This window comes from Ambystoma mexicanum, chromosome 7q, assembly GCF_040938575.1.
Source record: "Ambystoma mexicanum isolate Mex_15411 chromosome 7q, UKY_AmexF1_1, whole genome shotgun sequence".
NCBI lineage: Eukaryota > Metazoa > Chordata > Amphibia > Caudata > Ambystomatidae > Ambystoma > Ambystoma mexicanum.
The window spans coordinates 950,429,971-950,451,947 of NC_090941.1; the positions used below are offsets into that span (position 1 = coordinate 950,429,971).

General features: G+C 45.5%; 1 protein-coding gene across 3 annotated transcripts in view; it reads left to right on the forward strand.

Moving 5' to 3' along the window:
- The window catches only part of PAK1 (p21 (RAC1) activated kinase 1), a 724,626-nt gene that overhangs the window by 658,925 nt on the left and 43,724 nt on the right, over positions 1-21,977 (forward strand). For all 3 annotated transcript variants that reach the window (XM_069639982.1, XM_069639985.1, XM_069639983.1), the window contains exons 13-14: positions 10,602-10,701; positions 12,786-12,982. In XM_069639982.1, the coding sequence (XP_069496083.1) occupies positions 10,602-10,701; positions 12,786-12,982 (297 nt within the window). The remainder of the gene's footprint in view (positions 1-10,601; positions 10,702-12,785; positions 12,983-21,977) is intronic.

The window sequence follows — 21,977 nt, forward strand, 5'->3', positions numbered from 1 at the left end:
CTTCCCGAGGCCCACTACTTGAAACTATAACAAATGTGTTTGAATGGCGCATATGCTCAACTATCAACAATTAACTATTCAGCCCATTCGCTGAGAAATTAAGGACTGAGACAATAAGGAACACGGAGTAGGCACATTATGTTTTTGGATCATGGTTGGTGTCCCTGCCATTCCAGCAAAGTTCAAAGTCTGTGGCACGATCTTCCCCGCCGCAGTCTCATGCCTCCAGAAGGTCTAATTATAAAGTTCCTAAACTCTCTTGGTGTTAGGGAGTGTTGTATCTCCTAAACGTTCTTGAACCTTTAGCGCGTCCTCTCTCTGGCCAGGGGCCTAATGGTTTCCAAGATGGTTCCGAAGACGATGGAAGCTCTTCTCCCTCGACTCCGCTCGCTCACGCTGTTAAGCCTTGTAGTACACTGTGTGCTTCCTCCACTGAAACTACTCTGTATTCCTCGCTTTCATGCTCGAAGGAAAGTGCAAAGGGAAAGCCCCACCTGTAGCAAATGTTATGTTGGCGTAACCCTGTGGTTAGCGGACAACAGTCCTCAAAGGCAATGTGGTCTTGCTCCCTTGCCCGATGTACGATAACGGCTTTGTGTTTGTAGTGGTGGCATTTGGCTAGGACGGATCGTGGGCCATTTGTAGGGCCCTCCCGACCGGTGCCCTCGCTCAAATTCCAAGCCTGGTGTTAAGGGAGAGGGAAAGAGAGTTTACCAGGGCTTTCACTTGTCTCTCCAGGCTTGATGGCGTTTTATTTGGTGAATCTTTTAGGCCTTGAATACGTATGTTGTATCTCCTCTCCCTGTTCTCCAGATCGTCGACCTTGGCCTCCAAGTCTGTATTCCTTTGCTCCAGATCCTGGAAGCAACCCTCTGTTTTCATCTCAGCGAGGTCAACTGAGAGTTGATAATTCTCAAGGGCTTCCACCTTGTCTTCAACCTTGTGGACTCTGTCTTGAAGGGCATTTACTGTGGTCGTCATGCTGTCCCTTAATGATCGAATCTTGTCAAGGAGCAAGCGGATATCTGCTTTCGTAGGGGCCTCCTGGTCTGCTCTGGGTATGATGGGAGGATCCGGTGGGGGCTATGATGCCATGATGGAGCTCTTGTGGTGAAACCCTTAGAGCTTGTGTGCTGTTGCCTGGTTTAGACCTCCTGACATGTACCACTGGCTGCACCCAGGTTTTGTTTTGGGGTGGCTGTGGGTTGCACGTTTGCTTTGATGAAATTCGCTGGGTCCACTTTCGCTTGGTGTTTGGGAGGCAGAGGGGAGCTTCTCCACGGATGGAAGATGTTCTTGGGTGAGCGCAGCCAACCTGGCTATTCTTTAGGGTGTGGGGCTCTGTGCTCGTGGGGGTGGGTTTGCATGTAGTCTTTTATGACTACTGGCCCCCTTACTTTGGAGAGCTTCCCAACCTTGCGCACTGGTGATGGAGGAGCAGGGCAGTGGCACTGCTCTGCTTGCTTCTAAGCTCCTATGCTGCTTTCTCTGTCCAGTATGGGCCACATGCGGTTTGGTTTCACAAATTCTATCCGGGTCTGGTGGTTTTGCCTTTTCCCTTTTCTGGGTGAGCAGGGGTTGATGTTGAATCGCCTGTGTTTACCTTCATAATGCTTGTGCCCCTGGTTTTGTAGTGCTCGCCAAGCTTCGGCTGCCAGCTACGTTTTCCCCCCGCTGTCTGCTGCAGCTAGTTTAAGTTGCATGGTGGTAGGGGTTTTTGCTTGCCCCGTATGCTCGGTTGGCCTCTCCCTCTCCTGTCCGCTTGCCCAGCTGGGCGCTGCTTCCTCCCCCTGCTCATTGGTGGGAGGCCGGGTGGAAAGAGGCTCTCCCTGCTCCTGGTGCCCTGGGCCCTCGCATGCCGCGTGCGACTTGCTTTCTGCAGCACGCGCTTGTACCTTCAATGGGGGCCGCACTCTCCTGTATCTTCCCCACTCCACGCTGATGGACTGACCCTGTGCTTAGGGTCCTCTCCTTGGGGAATCTGTTCTGTGCTCATCCCTCCAGATACCAACTTGGTCCCGCACCGGTTGGGCTGCTGATTCTCTTTTCCTGTGTCGCGTCTTGCGGGCAGTCGGAGGGGATGTTGGCACTCGTCTCGCTTTTCCCCTGCTCTTGATGCACGCTAGGCATCCAGCTGAGCTGCTGCCTCACACGCACATGGGCTTTCTCGTGTTGAAGCTGGGGGGCATTGCATTTGGGGGTTTGCCTTCACCAATTTTCCTCAGAAAAAGGCCTTCCTGGAGCCGGCAACTTCCCTGACTCGATTCTCTGCCTGCTGGGACCTTAAGGGCTGACAATGCTCTGGCGCGCCGCCGTTTTGCTGTGGACTTTTCGGGATGACGAAGGCTCAAGCAGCCATTTCGTCTGCGCAATCCTGGTGGTCTCCTGTGAAGCTTTTTGACAGTTCCTAACAGTTGTCAAGTTAAAGTTTCTATTTCTAGACCGCTTTAGCAATAGCTGGGTGTCCTCAGGATAACTTGCAAAAACAGGTCAGCTTGTCTGATAAAGTTCGTAAGGCAACTAAACTACAAACTAAAAAGCGTAGACAGTCCGAGCCCTGGGGAAACACCATCATTCACCAGTTTTGGTTGACTGAAATTATCCACTTTGCATTGTCTGATATCTTTTCTTTAGGAACTAGTCAGTCCTCTTAAGGACCATACCTTGAAAACTGTGGGTCGTCAATAATGTTATTAATATTTGGTGGTCAAATGCTGCAGATAGATGTAGCATAATGAAAGCATCTGCATAACTATTATCTACTTCACTACGTAATCTACATTTTATCAAGGTGGTAATGTGTTCCATACGCTGATGAGGTCTGAACTCAAATTGGGTCTGCTCCAAAAGGTTTTCCTCCAAGAGATTGCAAAGGTTGCAACAAGAACTTTAATGGATTTCTTACCTGTTTTCGGATTCAGCGCATCTTCGAACCAGAAACAGACTTCATTTTAAACGCGTCGCATCACCAGCAGCAGCGCCGCGCCATACTCACCGTTCCTCGCAGCATCTCTACGATCCGGTGCTGTCTCAATCACCTGTTTGCCGCATTCCAGCGCCTAAGGGGGACAAGAAAACAACAAGGTGAGCCAAGGGAACAAACGAGGACAATCTCTTGCCACCATATGCTTACCTGATTTTACCGCAGGAGGTATTATCCACCAGCACGCCAAATCTTCCTACGCTGCACCTGCAAGAAAAGAGAAAGCAGCGAGTTAAACTTGGCATCATTTACCGGACAGTGTTACAAAACACAGACTCTTACCTGAACGCTTTCAGCTGCCACAAGACAATCATCTTTTGGGTCTAAGCTGCAAAAGAAACAAGGAATTGGACAAGAGTGATTAATCAGACACTTTGAACTCCTTAGAACTATATACTAACGGCCTTTCGCCCGGAGGTTTGGGGCCAAGATTTGTCCAGAACTCTTCCAATATCCTCAAGCCAGTGAATTAACTGGCCATCAACGCGCCCCTGCATTCTTCGCAGGATGGAGAGCTCATCATACAAAACTATAATGTGAGCTTTGTGAAAGGGAATGTCAGAAGTGATAAATGGGGACGCAGTGAGGTGTTAATACTCAAATCCACGCGTGGCTAATTCCCTTTCCCTGTCTTTAGGAGACTACTTCTACGGGTCAAGCAGACGAAGCTAGGTGGGCCAGTCCAGTCAGTCATCTCTGAACTACGCATCACGTTGGTGGAGACCCTGGCTGTCCAGTTCCGCTCGACACCCCTGTGGGAGCCAGGTGAGCGTAACAGTGTGGGCTTGTTTGTTGGGGGGTGTTCCCAAGATCACGGAAGCTAAAGCATGTGAGTATACTGAGGGACCTGGCTTATGTGCTTGCAAATAGGAGAATAGCCATGGGTTGGAAGACCTGCCATATGCCAAATGTGGAGGTGTGGTGGAGAGACTTACAAAAATGGGCGGAGACAGAAACCATGGTGTGGCAAGAGGCGAGTAATGCGGGGGTGGAGGAGGAGACAGTCCCTGATGGTCTAGAAACTAATGATAACTGAGCTGTTTGGGTCAGTTGTAGTCCCGGCAGACGCTATAGAAGGGGAGATCGTACCACAGGATGCAGAAACAGAAGGTTTAAAAGAAATAGACTTGTAATGGGGGGAGTGAAAGGGAAGCAGCGACTAGATATCATGGATGTATAATGAAGAGGTTGATGATTGCACTGCTTGTTTGGTTTGTCTTGTTTTGTTGTGTGGAAAATAATAATAAACTTTAAAAAAAACAAAAACCTACCACTTGAATGTTGAACAGTAGAGGATTCGTGGCAGTGGTGAGTCTTCCGCTTTAGAATAAGGGACGTACAAGCACAGTCTCCACAGCTTAGAGTGGGGGGGGGGGCACAAAACCATGTTTGATAAATATGTCCTTGATTATTCGGAAGCTGAGCATCCCAAATCCCCAGACCTTTGATCCTTTGACCCCTTAATAAAATGATGACCCCTATTAAAAAGGCTGTTCTATTGCACCCCATCTTTGTGTTGTTGATAAAGGATTCAGGACTGTCAATTTTAGAAGTCAAAAGATAATAAGTATGTCAAGTCCAGTGTCTTTTCTCACTTGAAGGATGGCTCTCATTGGTTAATTTACAGTGTCAAGAAAACGTTTGTGAAACCCACAAATAATTAAAGAAATTACGTAGTTTAACCATGACCGCCTTCTGGAACCAAACCAGTAGATCCTGAAAAAAATAATAGGTCTTGTGTAAATCAATTCCATGTCTTTTGAAATGTTATGTTGCCTGAAGTAGACACCCTGACTCATTTACACTGTTTATATGCAAAAGTATATGAAACTATTGTATCAGCTTATTTAAAGTTAATAATAAGAGATGGATGTTCACACTGTTATTTAGACCTTCAGGGGTGAGTTTCTGACGCTCCACTTCATATAAAGATCAAAACTTGTTGTTTTAGTCTGCGGCTTCCAAGTGTGGGGACACCTGTCTTTTTGTCATCAAAAATATCGAAGGACCTCGCAAAATTGGCCATTGACGCACAACAGTCTAGCCGGGGGTACGAAACTAACAACCAAGGACCTGTAGGTCTCTCACTCACTCACTCACTCACTCACTCACTCACTCACTCACTCACTCACACTCTCTCTCTCTCTCTCCTTGACATATGAGTCTTCATGACATTACTGTCAGACAAGAACTGTTCAAGTAGATTTGTGGAAGAATAGCTCGATGTTAAACATTTTTGTCTTAATAAAACAAAATAATTAGATGATCCACAAGGCTTCTGGAACATTGTTCTCTGGACCAACAGGGGTTGAATTTATTGGCTTCAAAGAGAAATGTTATGCTGGTGTTCAATGGCTAGGATACTGTTCCACATATGATGCTCCACTGTCCATACCTTCGATCACCAACCAGGCACTTCACGTTCCCTACCCCTTCATCAAACCAGCCTTTGAGTGCATCCCCTTCCTCATTAGTTACCATTGTCACTAATTATTGATTTTGATTATTATTATCCCAGTTATTTACTGTACTGTGAACCACTGACACTGTACATTTCTACATTGGACACCAGTGTCACTGCAACCTATTTTTGGTCATCACTGTAACTGTTACTTATTGCATCCTTCTCCACTGATTCAGACCTCTTTACACAGATCTCTTGGTGCTTCTCTACCCACTCTTGCACTAACTTGCCTCCTCTTCGCATTCTGTACCTTTCACTCTTAACCCATCCAGATATGCTATGCCTTCCACAAAAGACACTATGGTAATTTCTTCCATACCAACTTAACTGCCCCGCTTGCTTTGCCATCTTCAACTCTCCTCCTTCCTTTCTACTACACGGTTTTTGTGTATCCCATATCATACCTAGACACAGTCTAGGTTTATGGGATACCCAATTCCTCTGCAAAAAGCCTACTTTATTGTCTGATCACATCCATTCTCACAACCCAGAGTTTGAGGATGCCCTCAACATGGACATGTGTCCTTCTCCTCTCCCACTCTCCCTGAACGGATTGGCATGCCCTACCCACATGGATGGGCTCCTGATCAGTGGGGTTAGACCTTCTGTCCCCCTCATTCAAATTCACTGCCACACAGATCCTAGACCCCACCAATATCATCGTTGTCATCATGTTGCTCCTCTTCTATCGATTCCCCCAGGCATGCTAAATTCCTATGACCCTGATCTCAACGTCCTACTCTTCTCCCTTTCTACAGATGCTCCCATCGTCCTTTTAGGCTACTTTAACTTCCCAAAGATCTCCTCCCACCAATTGTAACACACTTCTCTCTGACAGCTCTGATTTTCCTCCATGATCAACCAAACCACATACGGGCAATGTCCTGTACCTTAATGTTTAGCCCTCCTCCCTGTCCCGAATTAAACATGGATCAAGAAAGGCTTGGCCACAGGAGTCTGAAGCACTGTTTTTTTTTTTAAATTAAAATAAGTTAATCTTGCATAAAATGCAAGAGGAAGATATCAAAAACAACAAAATAGGGTCCTTTATGCCTATAGTCCTGTTTCTTCAACAAGAATTGTTACTCGTTACTACCTCCCTCTGCCCTCTTTCTACGGACTAATTCATGATGGCACAAAATATTGTCTCTGGGATATAATTCAACCCCTAACAGAAGTCTGTAAGCAAATTGTTGTCTGAGTGGTACTGCGTCCACCTAGTGAAGGTCACTAGGTATCCACTGGGCTTCAAGAGAAGTCTCTGATAAAAAAAAATCAAATAGCTTTCATATTTCTTTTGTTGGATATTTTACCCCCTAGCTCGGTCTCCAAGTAGATCTCTTTTCCTGTGTCATCTTGCCTCCTTGGTTACCCTTAGATATGTTTGAGTACAAAGGGAAGTCTCCATCCAGGGTCTTCCGATGCAACGGTTTCTGGTCGCTTTCTGAACCAAAATGTTTAGTCAGAATTGTCCCTCTGAAGAGCCCAGAGACTTGGCGAGATGGGTAGTCAGCCCTGACCTGCTGATGGCCTTCTCCTGGGCATTTCGCCACCCCCCCCTTTCCCCAGGTCCTGGTTTCCTAGCCCAACCTCCCAAAATCTTTTTCCCTACTAGCTGTTTGGGATTGAGTCTCTCCTTACAGCCTCACACTTTCTGCTGCTGAATGTGTCTGGCTCTTGTCCTCCAGTTAATACTCTCTCATCTGCTCTCCATCTTATTCTTGGTGTTCCACCTTCCACAGTACTCCATCTTGAGGCTTTAAAGGTGGCAACAACCATCGTTCAAAGTTAGGCCATGCATGCAGGAGGTAACTTCTGTGACAAGGTCTTCGCTTTTCCCTTCCTCGGTCCACGTCTCCTGCTTAATTACTGGATCTGGTAACAAAGCACTTTTACAAGCATGGTGCTCTTGTGTCTGTTGTATTGTCTGTGTTGGAGTCTTGGTATTTCCTGTAGTATTTCCAGGCCCCTCCGTTCCTGCCAGGAAGGCTATTTCCAAGTTCTGTACTACGGAAGAGTTAATCCTGACATGGGGTTAAACAGACCCCTGGAACGGGACAAAATTCAGAGAGATAGTTGTGGCAAGAGATTTCATTGAAGGCACAGTATTCCTGTAAAGCCTCATGTGGCGAGCTCCAGCCCTGCTTATGCGGCATGGTGGGGATTGACATGTATTCCTCCCCATATATACCACGGCCCAGCATCAAAAGGCTTTTGTTGGCACCCTCTCTCCATCCTGCCTCTTTGCCTACAAGCTATGGCAGGGGACTTTGTCATATCCCTGTCCGTTTGACAGCTCATTTGACCGCTTCACATTTGTGGACCCCATCTCCTTTCCTTTACATGCAACAACCTCCCTTCTAAACAGATGTTTAAAACAGTTATCGCTACATCCTCTTTTATGGATACCTTATCCTCTGTACTCACTCACCCCCACCTTAGGCCTCCTCCATTGAGAAGGCCTTTCTAGATGTCAAGACAGCCCTCTGTGTCCGTTTCGAACACCCAACCCCACTAAAACCTTTAGCCCACCAGCCTGCACCCTCAGCCTTTGAACTGCCTGAGATTCCTCACCTCAAGACCTACATTGTAAAAATGACACTCCGCGCCTAGCTCGCAACCTAGAAAATATACTCTTTCTGCACCTTCTACTGTACTTAATTAATCCAAGTCATGCTGTCCAAGTCTCTACCCTCCGCTCCTACTCTAGCAAATTATGCAACTCTTCAGGCTTACACCACCTCATCTATACTTTCTCCAAGATCTCTAGTTACCTCTACTGTGCAGCTAGCACCCATTCTGCATTGAGCCAGCCCATGTTGTGCCCTCTTGATCTTTTTTCTCTATAATTAGTCAACACATTGTCCCTTCTCACCTGACCTCACTTTTCCTCACTCAGCAAACTATCAGGCATCTTCCCTGCTTGCCACAAAGCATCCATAGATCTGCCCATCCTCAAAAATCCTTCCACTGATCCAACGGGGCCTTGAAAACTACATTTTTTCTACCATTCTCCAGCACTCAGAATATCTTCGAGTGTATGATCTTTAACTGAGTCAGCAAACACTTGGAGGTCAGTAAAATGTGCCCCCTTCCAATCCGGTTTCCATGGCAGTGCTTCTACTGAAATTACACTGTCCTCTATTCCCATTCTTCTCTGCCTATCAGCAGTATTTGATACTGTCACCCCTCTCCTCCAAACGTTTTCCGATCTTGGCGTCCAGCATTCTGCCTTTGCCTGGAATCCTCTATTCTCTCTCTAATCATTCCCCATCTGAAGAAACATTTATTTTCATACCAACCTCCCAGTTGGCATTGACAAGGCTCAGTCCTGGACGCTCTACTCTTTGCCCTTTACACCTGCTCTGTGGTCATCTTGTCTACTCTTCCACCTTCTCAACTATTTACTGATGACACTCGGATCTTCTTTCCTCTCTTAACCCGACCTCTCTCTGCATTGACTACTGCCTAGCGGCTATTCTTCACTCAAGGGTACTTTGCTGTCTTTTGCTTAACTAAGACTAACATACTCCCTCTTTTTTTACCACAATCTTAACCTTCACAAAGGTTTCACTGCTAATGGACTAAATCTTCTTAGCATCAGGAAAATCCATCTTCTTGTGGACCACCACACCTCTAAGACTCCTCTTGACTCTGCTACTTGGTTGCCTTGACTGTTGCTCTAGCCTACTACTGGGTCTTCTACTTTTTCTTTGCACCGTTCAACTAAGTTTGTAATTTTTGTTTTCTTACTTTACAACCTCTGCTGCTTCTCGTCCACCTGTCTGCATCACCCCCTTCCTGGAGGGCTTTCTTTGCAGCAAAGATTCTTCTTAAGATTTCTTGTACTCCTCTTTATACATAGCCTCACCCAAACTAACCTTGCCCGCTTTACCACATGATTATCTCCCAATGCACCTTTTACTTCACTTCCCTTCTTTATCTGGTTGTTCCTTGGCCTCCCTGTGCCTCCTCCCGCTCCTTTGCTCTCCTTACCAATGGGGCTCCCTTCCTTCTGTTAACAAGAACACCAGCACCTTCTCTGACTTTAAATTGTTCTTGAAATTTCATCGCCTCTCTTGAAGACTCTTGCCCATCATAAAGTTGCTACCTCTCTCATCTCCTCTTTCCCCTTAATGCATTTACTGTACTGGCCACCTCCCTATTTTTTATGTAAACAATGTATTCCTGTTTATTGTTGGTATATACTGTCCCCATTTAATGTTACCACTACTTTCCTTCACCTTTTGGTTGTCGCTCCCCATGAAACACCTTTCATTTACAGAAAGAACCTGTGTAAACATCTGCTCTGGTCTCTGTGGCTGTTTTTATGTACAGTGCTTCTGTTCCAAGTGTTAACCTATTCACTGATAAATACAAAGTAGTTCTCTCACAGGAAGACCTCTTCCCATCCTTCAAGAAAGGTGGTGAGCATGTGTGTTGGCCGTTTTCATACTTCAGGAGCTGGACGGCTTGCCCTCATTGACCTAACAAGGAGTTCTTCAATCTATCAGAAGACTGTAAAGCAGAATGCCAGACCATCCACCTGTGAGCTGAACTGAAAGTGGGTCATACCGCAAGACAATGATCCTAAAGATACATGCAGATCTACCAGAGAAGAACGTCTGCATTTTGGTAAAGCCTGATCAATGTCTGGATCTAATCACCCTTGAAATGTTGTCGGGACCTGGAGCGAGCCGTCCGTGCAAGGAAAACCCAAATGTCATAAGGTTGAAGCAGTGTTCTGGAAGAAAGAAAGGCCGGAAATCCTGAAAATGCTAACGTGAGAGTCTGACTAAATGTTACCAGAACCGCTTTTTTGAAGTCATTGCTGCTCAAGGGGGAGCCACCATGGACTGAATGTAAATAAAGGTTGATACTTTTATGCACATGGATATTGTTGAATTATTTGTGGAGAAATAAATGTCATGTTTTTGCGTCCTCTGTTCCATCAGGTTATTTGTATCTATAATTAATACTTAGTTTGCCATCTAACATTTTTGGTTATAAAACAGGACATATTTTAAACCCTAAGGGGGAGACGCATTTCGTTTTTTTCTTCGTGCCTATATATATATATATCAAAGCATTATGGACTGGCTGCTTGTTTTTATATATGTTTACTTAGCTGCACCTATTGATTTCTTTTCACAGTGCCTTCAAGCTTTGGAATTCCTTCATGCGAACCAGGTCATTCATAGGGATATCAAGAGTGACAACATTTTGCTTGGGATGGACGGGTCCGTCAAGCTAAGTATGCCTTCCTTTAATACATTTACGTGCTGTAGCCTCCGTTCTATAGAGCAGACCTTTGAGTGCTTTAAAGGTGCCCTTAAAGGACAGAACCCCCCCCCCCCCGCACACTGATATGATGTTCTCTTATAGACACTGTACTGCAGCCTTTGTAGTGCTCCAGTGAAGGAGTCATGATTTGGGCCTTCATTAGGTGCTTAGAAAATGACATTGTTTCACAGGAACCCACACATATGTTACCATATTCCACAATATGAACCTTGTGCAAATATGCCGTAGGGGCACATCACCGTAGATAGCAGGGTGGCATGTTACACAACGGGTGCCCCCGGTACAATGCTGAAGGGTACAGCTAGTGCTCCTCTGAGTGCCAGAGTGGCCTGCAATCTCATGAAGCACTGATCTCACCAGCCATTCTGTGAAGGTTGACTAGGTTGTCACCCTGCTTTAGAAAAGGCTTTAGGTTCTCCACTAGGTAGGTGGGTTGCGATCCCTTACTGTGCCCACGCACGTAGGAAACCTCATATACCCACTCCAATCCCTATGTACCTTTGAGAAGCCTGTGCAGCTGGGAGCTCTTGAGTGCCCCATAGCAAAAGCCTTTTCACAGTAAGTTCAATGTGACCACCAATCCCACTCTGCATCTCCTTCTGTGAGCATGATGCAGGTTCTGTGTGCACCATGGCAAAGGGGACACCCCCTTTTCTGTTGAGGATGCTACCATAATGATGAAAGGAACAACTCTGAGAATGCTAGCCTCCAAAAGAGCCTTATGGTTCTATCCATTATAGCAAACCTCAAAGCCTATGTGGTAAATGACCACAGTGGCCCAATGTCATCCTTTGCCCATGCCTTGACCCTTATGCAATCCGGCCCTTGATGTCTCTGGATTTTTTTATTGATTAAGCAAGCCCATTGAGTGTGACGCTTTTGGCTGAAATGTGTATGCATAACCTGCAGGTGACCAATTCAAATAGATGACCGCCATTTCATTGGTAGATAGTGGGACGGTAGGATAGCTCAGGGACAACACATTTGTCTTGGAAGCAAGACAACTTAGAGCAACACAGGTTTAAATCCTGGTCCCACTCTTAGAGACTGGTTTCCAGTATTATGCGTGTTCAAAACCATTAATGAGATTTTTTTAAAAAAAATTATTGCTATGAAATGCCAAATTCTTATTTCTTTTTTTAAAGCACTAAATAAAACTGCAAAATCTACAAAAGTGCAGGTCTTTGTTAGCGAAGCTCTTGTTCTTTGTCCTTCCCTGTAAAACGTGATATTGCATGTTGTTTAAAGCCATTGAGCATTTTCTTTTTTTCAGACCTTCGTATCCAGAAGTGGGTTATTACTAAAACATTGGTCATCTATTTTTGTTTTTCCTCTTAAAAAAAAAAATAAGTTTGCTTGTGTTGCATTAACCGCCACAAATGTAGAGCTTGAAAGTCCTGAAAAGAAGTTGTCATTATTACTCCAACTAAATAATGTGTTTAACTTCTTTCACCTCAAAAATGTTTGAGGACTCCAACAAACAAATCTACATGCGTGGTATAATTGCAGGCTATGAGACTACAGAGTTATATCCTTGCATTAGCTGTAGCTACTGTGTTGCCAGGGACTACCTTTATGTAAATATGAAATTCAACATCATATGTGGAGGATGTACGCTAATGTAGATCTCAGATAATTGCCCGTGGAGCTCACAATCTAAGGGTTTTACTTCTATCAAACAGTGGATTGACTGAATGTCTTGGGTCATGACTAAAGTAACCTTGATCGTGCTTCCTTGACCACTGCAGAGGTTGGATCTCTTTAACACGACTGCTTCAGGAGTACCGAACCTTTCCTGCCATAGTCTGTGCAGAAGTCTATGAAATAGAACATTTGCTGGATCGCCGAGAAGTCTGTGTTAAATTAATGCAAGGAGCATTAATATAGATGTTTATAGATGCCAGATCATGAAAGTCTTTGAAAATACTATATGTGCAGTGAAATGCAATGCAGAATAAAATCTCGCAACCATTCACTCTTTGACATCTGTTTCTATCTGTGATATATTAAGTAACAAGTCTCATTTACTTTCAGCTGACTTTGGGTTCTGTGCCCAAATCACCCCAGAGCAGAGTAAACGAAGCACAATGGTGGGGACACCATACTGGATGGCTCCCGAAGTAGTGACACGAAAAGCCTACGGACCTAAAGTTGACATTTGGTCTTTGGGAATCATGGCAATAGAAATGATCGAGGGAGAGCCTCCATACCTAAATGAGAACCCTCTGCGGGTAAGTCAGTTATCTCCTCTTTCATTCAAACTACTTTATCTGTGATTAGTATTGATTTAAACGCTTTAAATATTAATTTCTATAGTTAAACAGCTTATGCCTGGTCTGTTTTGAGGGGATTCTGTGCTGAATGCACACTAGGCAAATTTGGTGGAGTTACTTACTACTTAAAATGGAGATAAAAGGAAAATACCTTTTGGTTTCCTTATCCCATTCGTTCCAAAGCGCTGTTGTGCCATCCACATTTCCAGCACCGATTCTACCCCCAGGAAAACGATTTGTGAGGCCCAGTATTGTCTCAATGTTTTTTCTTGTTGGTTATGAGGTAGCTTCAGAATATCCCGGGAATGTCACGCAATCATCACAATCATAACAGTTCTGCTTCAGCAATATCATTATAATTGTCTGGTATTCAGATATGCATGTGGTGTACTCACAGTGCAGCAGGAACTGTACAAGCTGATCTGATGTACAGTGGCAATAGGCAGATGGGACTGAAAGCCACAGATCAACTTTTTGTGTCATCTCAAGAATTCAAGCTCAGGCATTACCACTTGCACTGAAGCAAACCAATGCATTACTCGCCTTTTCTATGCCAAACTAATCCCCTTACCCAAGCCAACCCTCTTCCTCCCCCCACTCTGCCAGCAGCATACATCTCCAACTCCTCGCGGTTTCACAGCCCCATGCAGTACCTGTGTGATACAAACACCATGCTTCCCAATACTGAGGATCACAATGCCAGCTTAGAAGTCGGGAGATTGGGCAATGTCTGCCTGGCCATTCTCCTCCACTCAGTTGCACCCAAGGCCACAACCAACCCCCTCGCCCTGCATTTAAACCAACTATGACCAGCAACCACACATGCGTCATGTGTGGCGCAATCAGCAGCCAGCAACTCTCTACACCTGACCCTGTCATCAAAGCCTACACATCACAACTAACACCCTTCTGTTCTCCCGGGAACCAGACACTGTTCCAAGCGCTCCTGAACTAGCTGGGCTGCCAGAATGACTGCAGCCCCCACATCTGTCCTGTGCCTACTACTAGAACACCTGGACAACCTAACAGCACGAACATGCATCCCAGTCACACCAGAATCGATGCCCCCTACAACTAGGACACGGAATTTAAGTCTTAGGCTGCACACAATGTCATCCGACTCTCCCAGCCCTACATGTCCAACCACACCAGAGAACACCACCAACGCTAAATCTAATGATACTCAAACACCACCCATTAGTTGCATCTTGCTCAATGCCAGATCCCTAGTAGCTCACGCTCCAAACATCCTGGACCTCATCACCTTCAATAACTCTGACATAGCTATCACAGAAACTTGTTTAACCCCAACAGCGAATCCAGCACTCTCCATTGCGGTCCCCACAGATTACCCCATCCTATGTTTCGCCAAAACAGGCAGGAAACTTGGAGGTGTTGCCCTCATTTATACGGACAGTCTCCCACAGGTGTAACATATCTGTTCACTTCAATGTCCTCTGACCATGGTCAGACAACCACATAATCATGTATACCATAGTAGCCAGCCAAAAACCTGCACAAACGGCCCTTCTCCTATCGCACACTGCACCAGCAACCTTACAATCGCTCGCATCCTCCCCTAGCTCTGCCTTCCTATGTCTACCGTCCAAGACGTTGCCGCCTTGGTCGGTCATTACAACACAGTCTTGGGCCATGCAGTTGACTCCCTAACCCCCCTCAAAGCCCATAAAGCTGAAAATGGCAGACACCAGAACTCATGGTTCACCTCGGATCTCCGTGTCCTACATACACAAAAAAGGGCAGCTGAAGCTGCTTGGCTGAAGGTCCTACCATGACAAACAAAGCCTCTTTCTCAGACATCGCTACTAAGTATAAACAAAGTATTCACACAGCCAAATCTACCACCTACAGCAACAGAATCACAAATGCCCCGTCCAGCGCTTAAGAACTATTTGTTATCCTTTGTGAGCTTGAAACCTTATTCGTTCCCCCATCCTTAGTGATCAAAGACAACATGTGGTGTGGCAACGTTCAAGACACCTTCACTGGGAAAATCGTGCAGCTCCAAGCCAAAATTACCAATAACCGTTCCCACATTCTACTGGACCCGCCATGGTCTCCTCAACTTGGAACATCTACAAATAGCCCCCATTCCCATTCCAACCCATTTCATCACAGACCTGGCCACCATAATCAAAAGCCTCAAACCGTCCTGATGCAAAGGTGACATCTGCCCAGCATCCCACGTAAAAGTCTGTGCCCTGCTTCCGCTAATCACTGCCATCACTAACTCATCCTTTGCTACCTGCTCTGTCCCAATTGCCCCTAAGGAATTTTGGGTATGCCCGCTGTTCAAAAAACATTCCCTAGACCCACCCCCCACCACCACCTACCGGCCCATAGCTACTGTCCCCTTGCTACTAAAAATTATTGATAGTGGTCTAACTTCAGATTCTTGACTTCTTTGAATCCTGCCACATTCTAAGCACACTGCAATCAGGGTTCCACCCAAGACACAGAACTAAGACAGTCCTCCTGGACCTAAAAAAAACTATTGGATGACGCAATCGATGACGGAAAGATCTCCCTCCTTCTACTCCTTGGTCTTTCAGCAGTCTTCAAACTTGTTGACCACCGGACACATTGCCTTCACCTCACGACATCTGTGCACTTCTCTCACAGCCCCGCTAAATGGATTTCCTCCTTCCTATCCATCTGAAATCTAGAGTCTTTTCTGGCAAGCAAATGGCCGCCCCCACACCTCCTTCGTGTGGTGTTCTCCAAGGCGCCTGTGTCTCGCCCACCCTCTAAAACATTTACACAAAGCCTTTGTTCGACCTCCGTGACTCCCTTGGCACCTCATATACAAATTACGCAGATGACGCACACATTCTCTTCCCCCTGTCCGATGACTACACCCAAGATACAGCCAAGGTAAACATCATCTACGAAATCATTCAAACATGGATGGCGCAGCACAGCCTCCGCTTGAATGACGAAAAGACAGAGCTACTGGTCATTGGCTCCCCAGCCCGCCTTGCCAAACTTGACAATACATTCAAATCTTCCATAATGGATAGCCACAAAATCCCTGTTGCCCCTGCTGTAAAAACACTGGGTGTCTACCTGGTTACACGAACACTGCCATACGGGCAGCTATGGACTTTGGTAAACACGCCCACATCTCTGAAGCTAGGAAATCCGCTCACTGGCTCCCGGTCAGAGATGGAATCAAATTCAAGACTCTATTCATCACCCACCATTGTTTATGCAGCCATGCGCTGACATGCCGTACCCGGAAACTGAAAAAGACAAAAACCCATGAGGCATCTACGATCTGCCTACAAACATTGCCTGACTAAACCAAGATTCAACCGCAAAGGAGCAGGAGGCTCCAGTTTCCCAGTCTAAGCAGCTAACATCTGGAACAACCTCACCCCGCCTCGCGCCCCCTATTTGCAGGCTGAACCTTCTTACTCTTTGTTCCGAAAGAAACTTAAAATGCACCTTTTAAACTAACAACTGAATTTCTTTTTCTCAATGCTCTTAACCTCTGTACTGTAACTAGCGCCTAGATGCCCTTGGGCTTTGCACGCTGCTATAAATGTATAAATAAATTAATCAAAATAATGTTTCCAATATTTTACTCCTATATCCTGTCCCCTTTCCTCCATACTGATGGGAGACAGTCCCACGGGACGTGGCAGAGCCTTTTTGCACCACATAATCACTTGCCCTTTAAAATTGTATGAATGCAAGGGCGTGCCCACACTGACTACTTACCACTTGTCTGAACAGGACAGCTATCACATGCCATGATGTATCTTTTCTCATATTGTTGAACTTTGCAAATTGTGTTTTATTTAGTTAAAGCTCTGCTTTTCACTGTACCTACGCCGGCTCTCGCAGTCGGTATCCGCAGCCCAAGAAAGCGATCGACTCCTTTATGGACACGCAGGGTCCTGTAGCCACATCAAGGCACCGCTAAATTCAGACCCCAGAAACCTGGGAGCCCCACAAACACGTGGGCCACCGCCTGATCGCCATCTACAAGCATCCTTCAAAGGGATTTTCCCAACCGTGCACAGCCAAGAATCTCCAATCGGCTGCAAGACTGTGCCTACAGTGCATCCAGCACACCAGCTACCTATCTGCAGGAATCTCCTCCCAACAGTTTGAAGAGGTCCGCTACACATCATTCCCAGTTCCCTGTTAACACCGACTGGAAGAAAACACTACTCTCCGACTTCCGTCCAGGGGAGACCAAGTCAAGGCGCATGAAGAAGGCTTTCTGCCGAAACGTCACGGGACTACATCATTTTGAGGGCTTCATTCCCCCAATCCAGCTCCATAATTCGATCAGTTTCTAGACGTTGACCAACGACTAGGTCCCCTTTCTCTAGGAGCCAGCAATAAATTAACCCAGTTTCAGAAAGAAATAATGCCTTTTCTCTGACACATGGTTTTGACTCCACACATTCCATATAGGTGTTTGCCTTGTGTTTAAATAATATACCATGTTTCTTTGCATTCATTGCACACTTAGGCAAATCACCAATGATTGTGCATTTGTTTGTTTAGTTTGTTAATTTCTCTTAAGCATTTGCTATTCTTTCTTTGTTGCATTTGTTTAATAAGATGAATGTGGTTTGATCCATATGTACACCAGAAAACGAAAACGTTTCATGTTAAACCTAAATGCAGAAAATTCTCTCTGCATTTACTAACACTGGTTCAATAAAAAGCTACAGTGAACCCTTTAAGGGCTCAATTGTTCGTCTTTTTGAACACGTATGACAGTTAGCTTAATGAAATAGCTTTTGCCATATTAAGCATGCTGAATAACCTATTCTTTACTAAAATATATATGTAAAGAGACTAAAAGTAAGTGGCAGGACGCCATTCCTCTTGTTTCAAGTATAATTAGCTCTTAAGTCCTTCCACTTGTTTATGAGCTGACCCTTCAGTTACATTTATTTAGTGTGATCCGGCACCCCTCACCATTATATCCTGTGTATGTGACGATAACTGGCTTCACCTCCTTGACCCTCGTGCAACGGGAGCTTCCCTTCCTCGGACCCTCAAAGATTTTACCATGGGTCTTTGGGCTCGTGCCAAGTCCGAGCACAGATCCTACGATACTGGACCAAGATCGCCCACATTGTCATCTCTGGAGAGTTGGCTACTCGACCCTCCTCCATGTCATTTGACTTTGCAATACCACTACCTTCTACAGTAGCATGAGAAGTGTTCTTCCTGTGCCCCCATTCACTATATGAGGGCGGGGGTGGTGTAAAACACTTCTATGGGTTACCCCAGTCTTTCCCATTATCTTTTAGTCCAAATCTGTAAGTGTCTTTCTAGTCCTGTCAGGGTTTACCTCTGTTAGGAACAAGAGAATTATGAGATATGAAGTCATGTTCTTGTTGGTGCGTTAAAATGGTTTGGGCCATCTGGCCCAGAAACATGTTTCCAGCCGCCTTTCTGGCTTGGGTGCCCTGACTGGGTCTTCTGTATGGTTGAGTTCCCTGGATCTGGTCTGGGTTTTGTTCAAGAGGGGAATTATGGGACATGTATTTTATTTCGGATTCTTTCATGTGCCCGGGATGTTATGCTGTGTTATGTTAACAGAACTTGTTAAGCGCACGTACTCCCAAGGGCATCATGGCGCTGGAGGCATGAAAGGAGATTTTAATTGTGTCAGATTCTAGAACAGTGTCATTTTCAATAGCTGGAGCAAGACAAGATGGTCAGTAGTCCCCCGTAAGGCAAGGGGAAGGTCCTTTTTAAGCTTTAGCGGCTGCCACTGAGCAAGCTCGCCCCCCCTGATCGAGATAGCCTAAACCAGGGAACCACTACAAGAAGAGCTGACTGGGATCGGAGAGAGCGAATGGGCACATAGTGCAAGAAATTAGCTTGCAGATATTCTGCCCCAAGGCCATAAAAAGCCTGATGTACAATGCATATGGACTTAAAAAAGATCCGGTCTCCAACGGAAAGCGAATGGAGTTGCCTTAACAATGGAGACATATGGGCTCCGAAAGGGGGGCAAAGAATAGATCTGGCCACAGCATTCAGGAGTAGTTGTAGCCGTTTGATCAAATTGCGAGGCTGAGCTAAATAGAGCGAATTGTAATAGTCCAGTACATTCAAAACCAGAGCTGCGACAACATGGGCCTGACATGCTACAGGAATGAATGGGAGGACCTTCAAGAGAATGCAACGCTTAAAATGGCCAGTCTTACAGACCAATGCAACCTGCTCATCCATGGCAAGGGATGGCCCCAAATTCCTGACAGGACAAGCGTGGGGAGAGGGCCAACAGATGAGGGCCAAAATTCTGCAGTCCAAAACAGATGGGGAGATGTAGTGCCCACGGGATATGCTTTTACTGAATACAGCTGCTGTTGTGGACATGGGGATACCAAATCCAGGTATATGGGGCATAGTCAATGGGGTCACTTCGCCACACAACCAACAGTAATCCCGGCCCCCCATCCCTCTCCCTCCCACACTTTCTGTATTCCCCCTGCTACTTCCACCTACCTCACCATCCCAGACTCCAGCATTCACAATCTCCAAGTTGTGCAGAATGCAGTAGTCCAGATTTTTAAACCTCTCTTGCAGAGCTCATATCTCTGAATTTAAAAAAGAACTGCACTGGCTGCCTGTAGCTACCAGAGGGCAGTTCAAGATCAATATCTTGAAATAGAAGTGCATTTATGGTATGGCTCCTTCTTGCCTCAAACAAAGCCTAGTGCAATACGAGACAAGGAGAGCTCTGCACTCTAATAAAACCAACCTCCTTGTCCATCCTAGAATTAGGTGTGTGAATGGGAATGGCCGGTATTTCCTGGCACAGACTGTCTATGGTTGGAATTCCTTGCCTATTGACTTACGGCAGGAAAGGAATTTCTTATTTTCTCAAAATGTTTAAAAACGTGTTTATTTGAATAATTGACCCTCTTGCCTTGACTTTCTTCTGTGTCCTGTATTCTATGTTGTGTCTGGTGAGTTGGTGTGTGCCTTGACGCCTGCGGGCTCCAGCGCTAAATAAATAAAATGAAGAAAACAACGGAACAGGAAGATGCAATGACAGTGTCATTCTAAATCGTAAACCCTCAAGCGTATCCAATAAATCAAGCACCTGTGACGAATCGAGAGAATTCGTTCCTTCTCCACAAGGGGGGGACCCCCGACCCCCTGTGACCCTACAAAAGGTGAGCACACTCTGCAATACCCTGCCTAGGGGTAGAGACAAGTAGTGCCTCACCGGAGAGACTCCCCCTTAGAGGAGATGGACTCCCTTTCTTATGAGTAACTTCCTAAACCACGTCACATGATGGCATACATGAGACTATCTAATATCTAAAGTAGTGGTCCTGAGACTTGGCTGAAGAGAAAGTTATTTTATGTCATCACCAGGAAGAAAGCGAAAATGAGAGTGCAGGCTGAACGAAGAGGAGAGCAAGGAACACAAATGCAGTTAGGGGAAGGCCCCTGCTAGGGTAGGAGCTGGAGGAGGCGGAGCTGGAGAGTCAGAGACTGCAACGTTTATAAGTGCTCTGCACACAGGAAACAAATGCTGGAATTCCAGCATGTGCAGAAAGCAGGAAGCAGAGGCGAGTGGAACCCAAACTTGGACGGCGGCATGACCAGGACATTGTGGTGAGCAGGCTGCTCGTCTAACAATGCTGACGCCGTACCCATCAGGAATTGGCAAACATTCCGGTCTCCTGTCCGGAAACCGAGATGCCAAGCGAGACAGAACTGCAAAGACTAGACGCCAGTGGAATAGAGCTAACAGAAACTGAGCAAAGGAGAGGTTGCACGCCGGTACAGGCCCCAGTGACGTTCCCCCAACAAACTAAAGATAACAGTGAGAACAGGAGAACTGGGAGGCCGAGCAGGACTGATTAGGCAAGCACAGAGACCCATCTCACTACAATTGACAGTCGTAAAAACTAAATTTGATAACCCGGAACAGTGTTGCTATAAGAAGGATCATAAATAATCCTGAGAGAGGGTTCAATGGAACGTGGGTTAAACTATCCTACGAAGAGAGGTGAACACCCAGTTACTCAAGGAATATTGAGGTGAGCGTAACAGAGCATATTCTTAAGTGAAGGGCAGAGAAGCTTCAGGAATAAATGATATACAAGACAGACTACTCCAAGAAAGATTGAAGCATAATTGCATAGAAAACAAACACATTGGAAAGGACATTTTCCACGATTACCTAGAACATATTAGCCCGAACCAAAGAATTCAACAAGGGCCAAAAAAGCAATCCTGAACATTTAGGGGAACGCAACATACAAAAATATTATAAAGTGAAGGACATGGGACAGAGAAGCTTCAGGAATTAATTATATACAAGACAGACTACGTCAAGAAAGGTTGAAGCCTATTTGTAAACACCACCTAGGAAAATACTTTGCACGGTTACCCAGAATATATTGGCACAAATCAAAGCATTTGATAAAGACCAGAGAAAGTATCATTAAAGGGGAAAGGAAAGCCAAAAATCTACAAAGAACTACAGGAACTGTTACAGAAAGTAACAAGAGAATATTTGAAAATATTAACAAGAAACTCAAAAGATTAAAGAGAAGTGCGAGAAGCATCCGTTCTCCTGATCTTAGATTGTAAGATGAGTGGTAGGGTCATTTAGCATTAGTTTTGGACAGCTGACTTATTCCTCTACTAGGCCAACCAGATCACCATATCCAAACAAGGTGTCTGTGCCATTAGTAAAGAAAGCTAGAGAGGGCGGATCCAGCTTCCCATATCTCGCACCCACCCACTGGAACGCCCTACCTCCCACAATGCGAGTTGAGGCCTCCCTCAGTGCCTTCCACAAAACCATGAAAACCATCTTATTCACATAAATTGCTCCGCACCAGTGGTATCCATATCATATGCATATGTTCCTACTGCATAAACTGTATTGTAATGACTAACTGTACCAACCAAAATATCAGCTTTATGC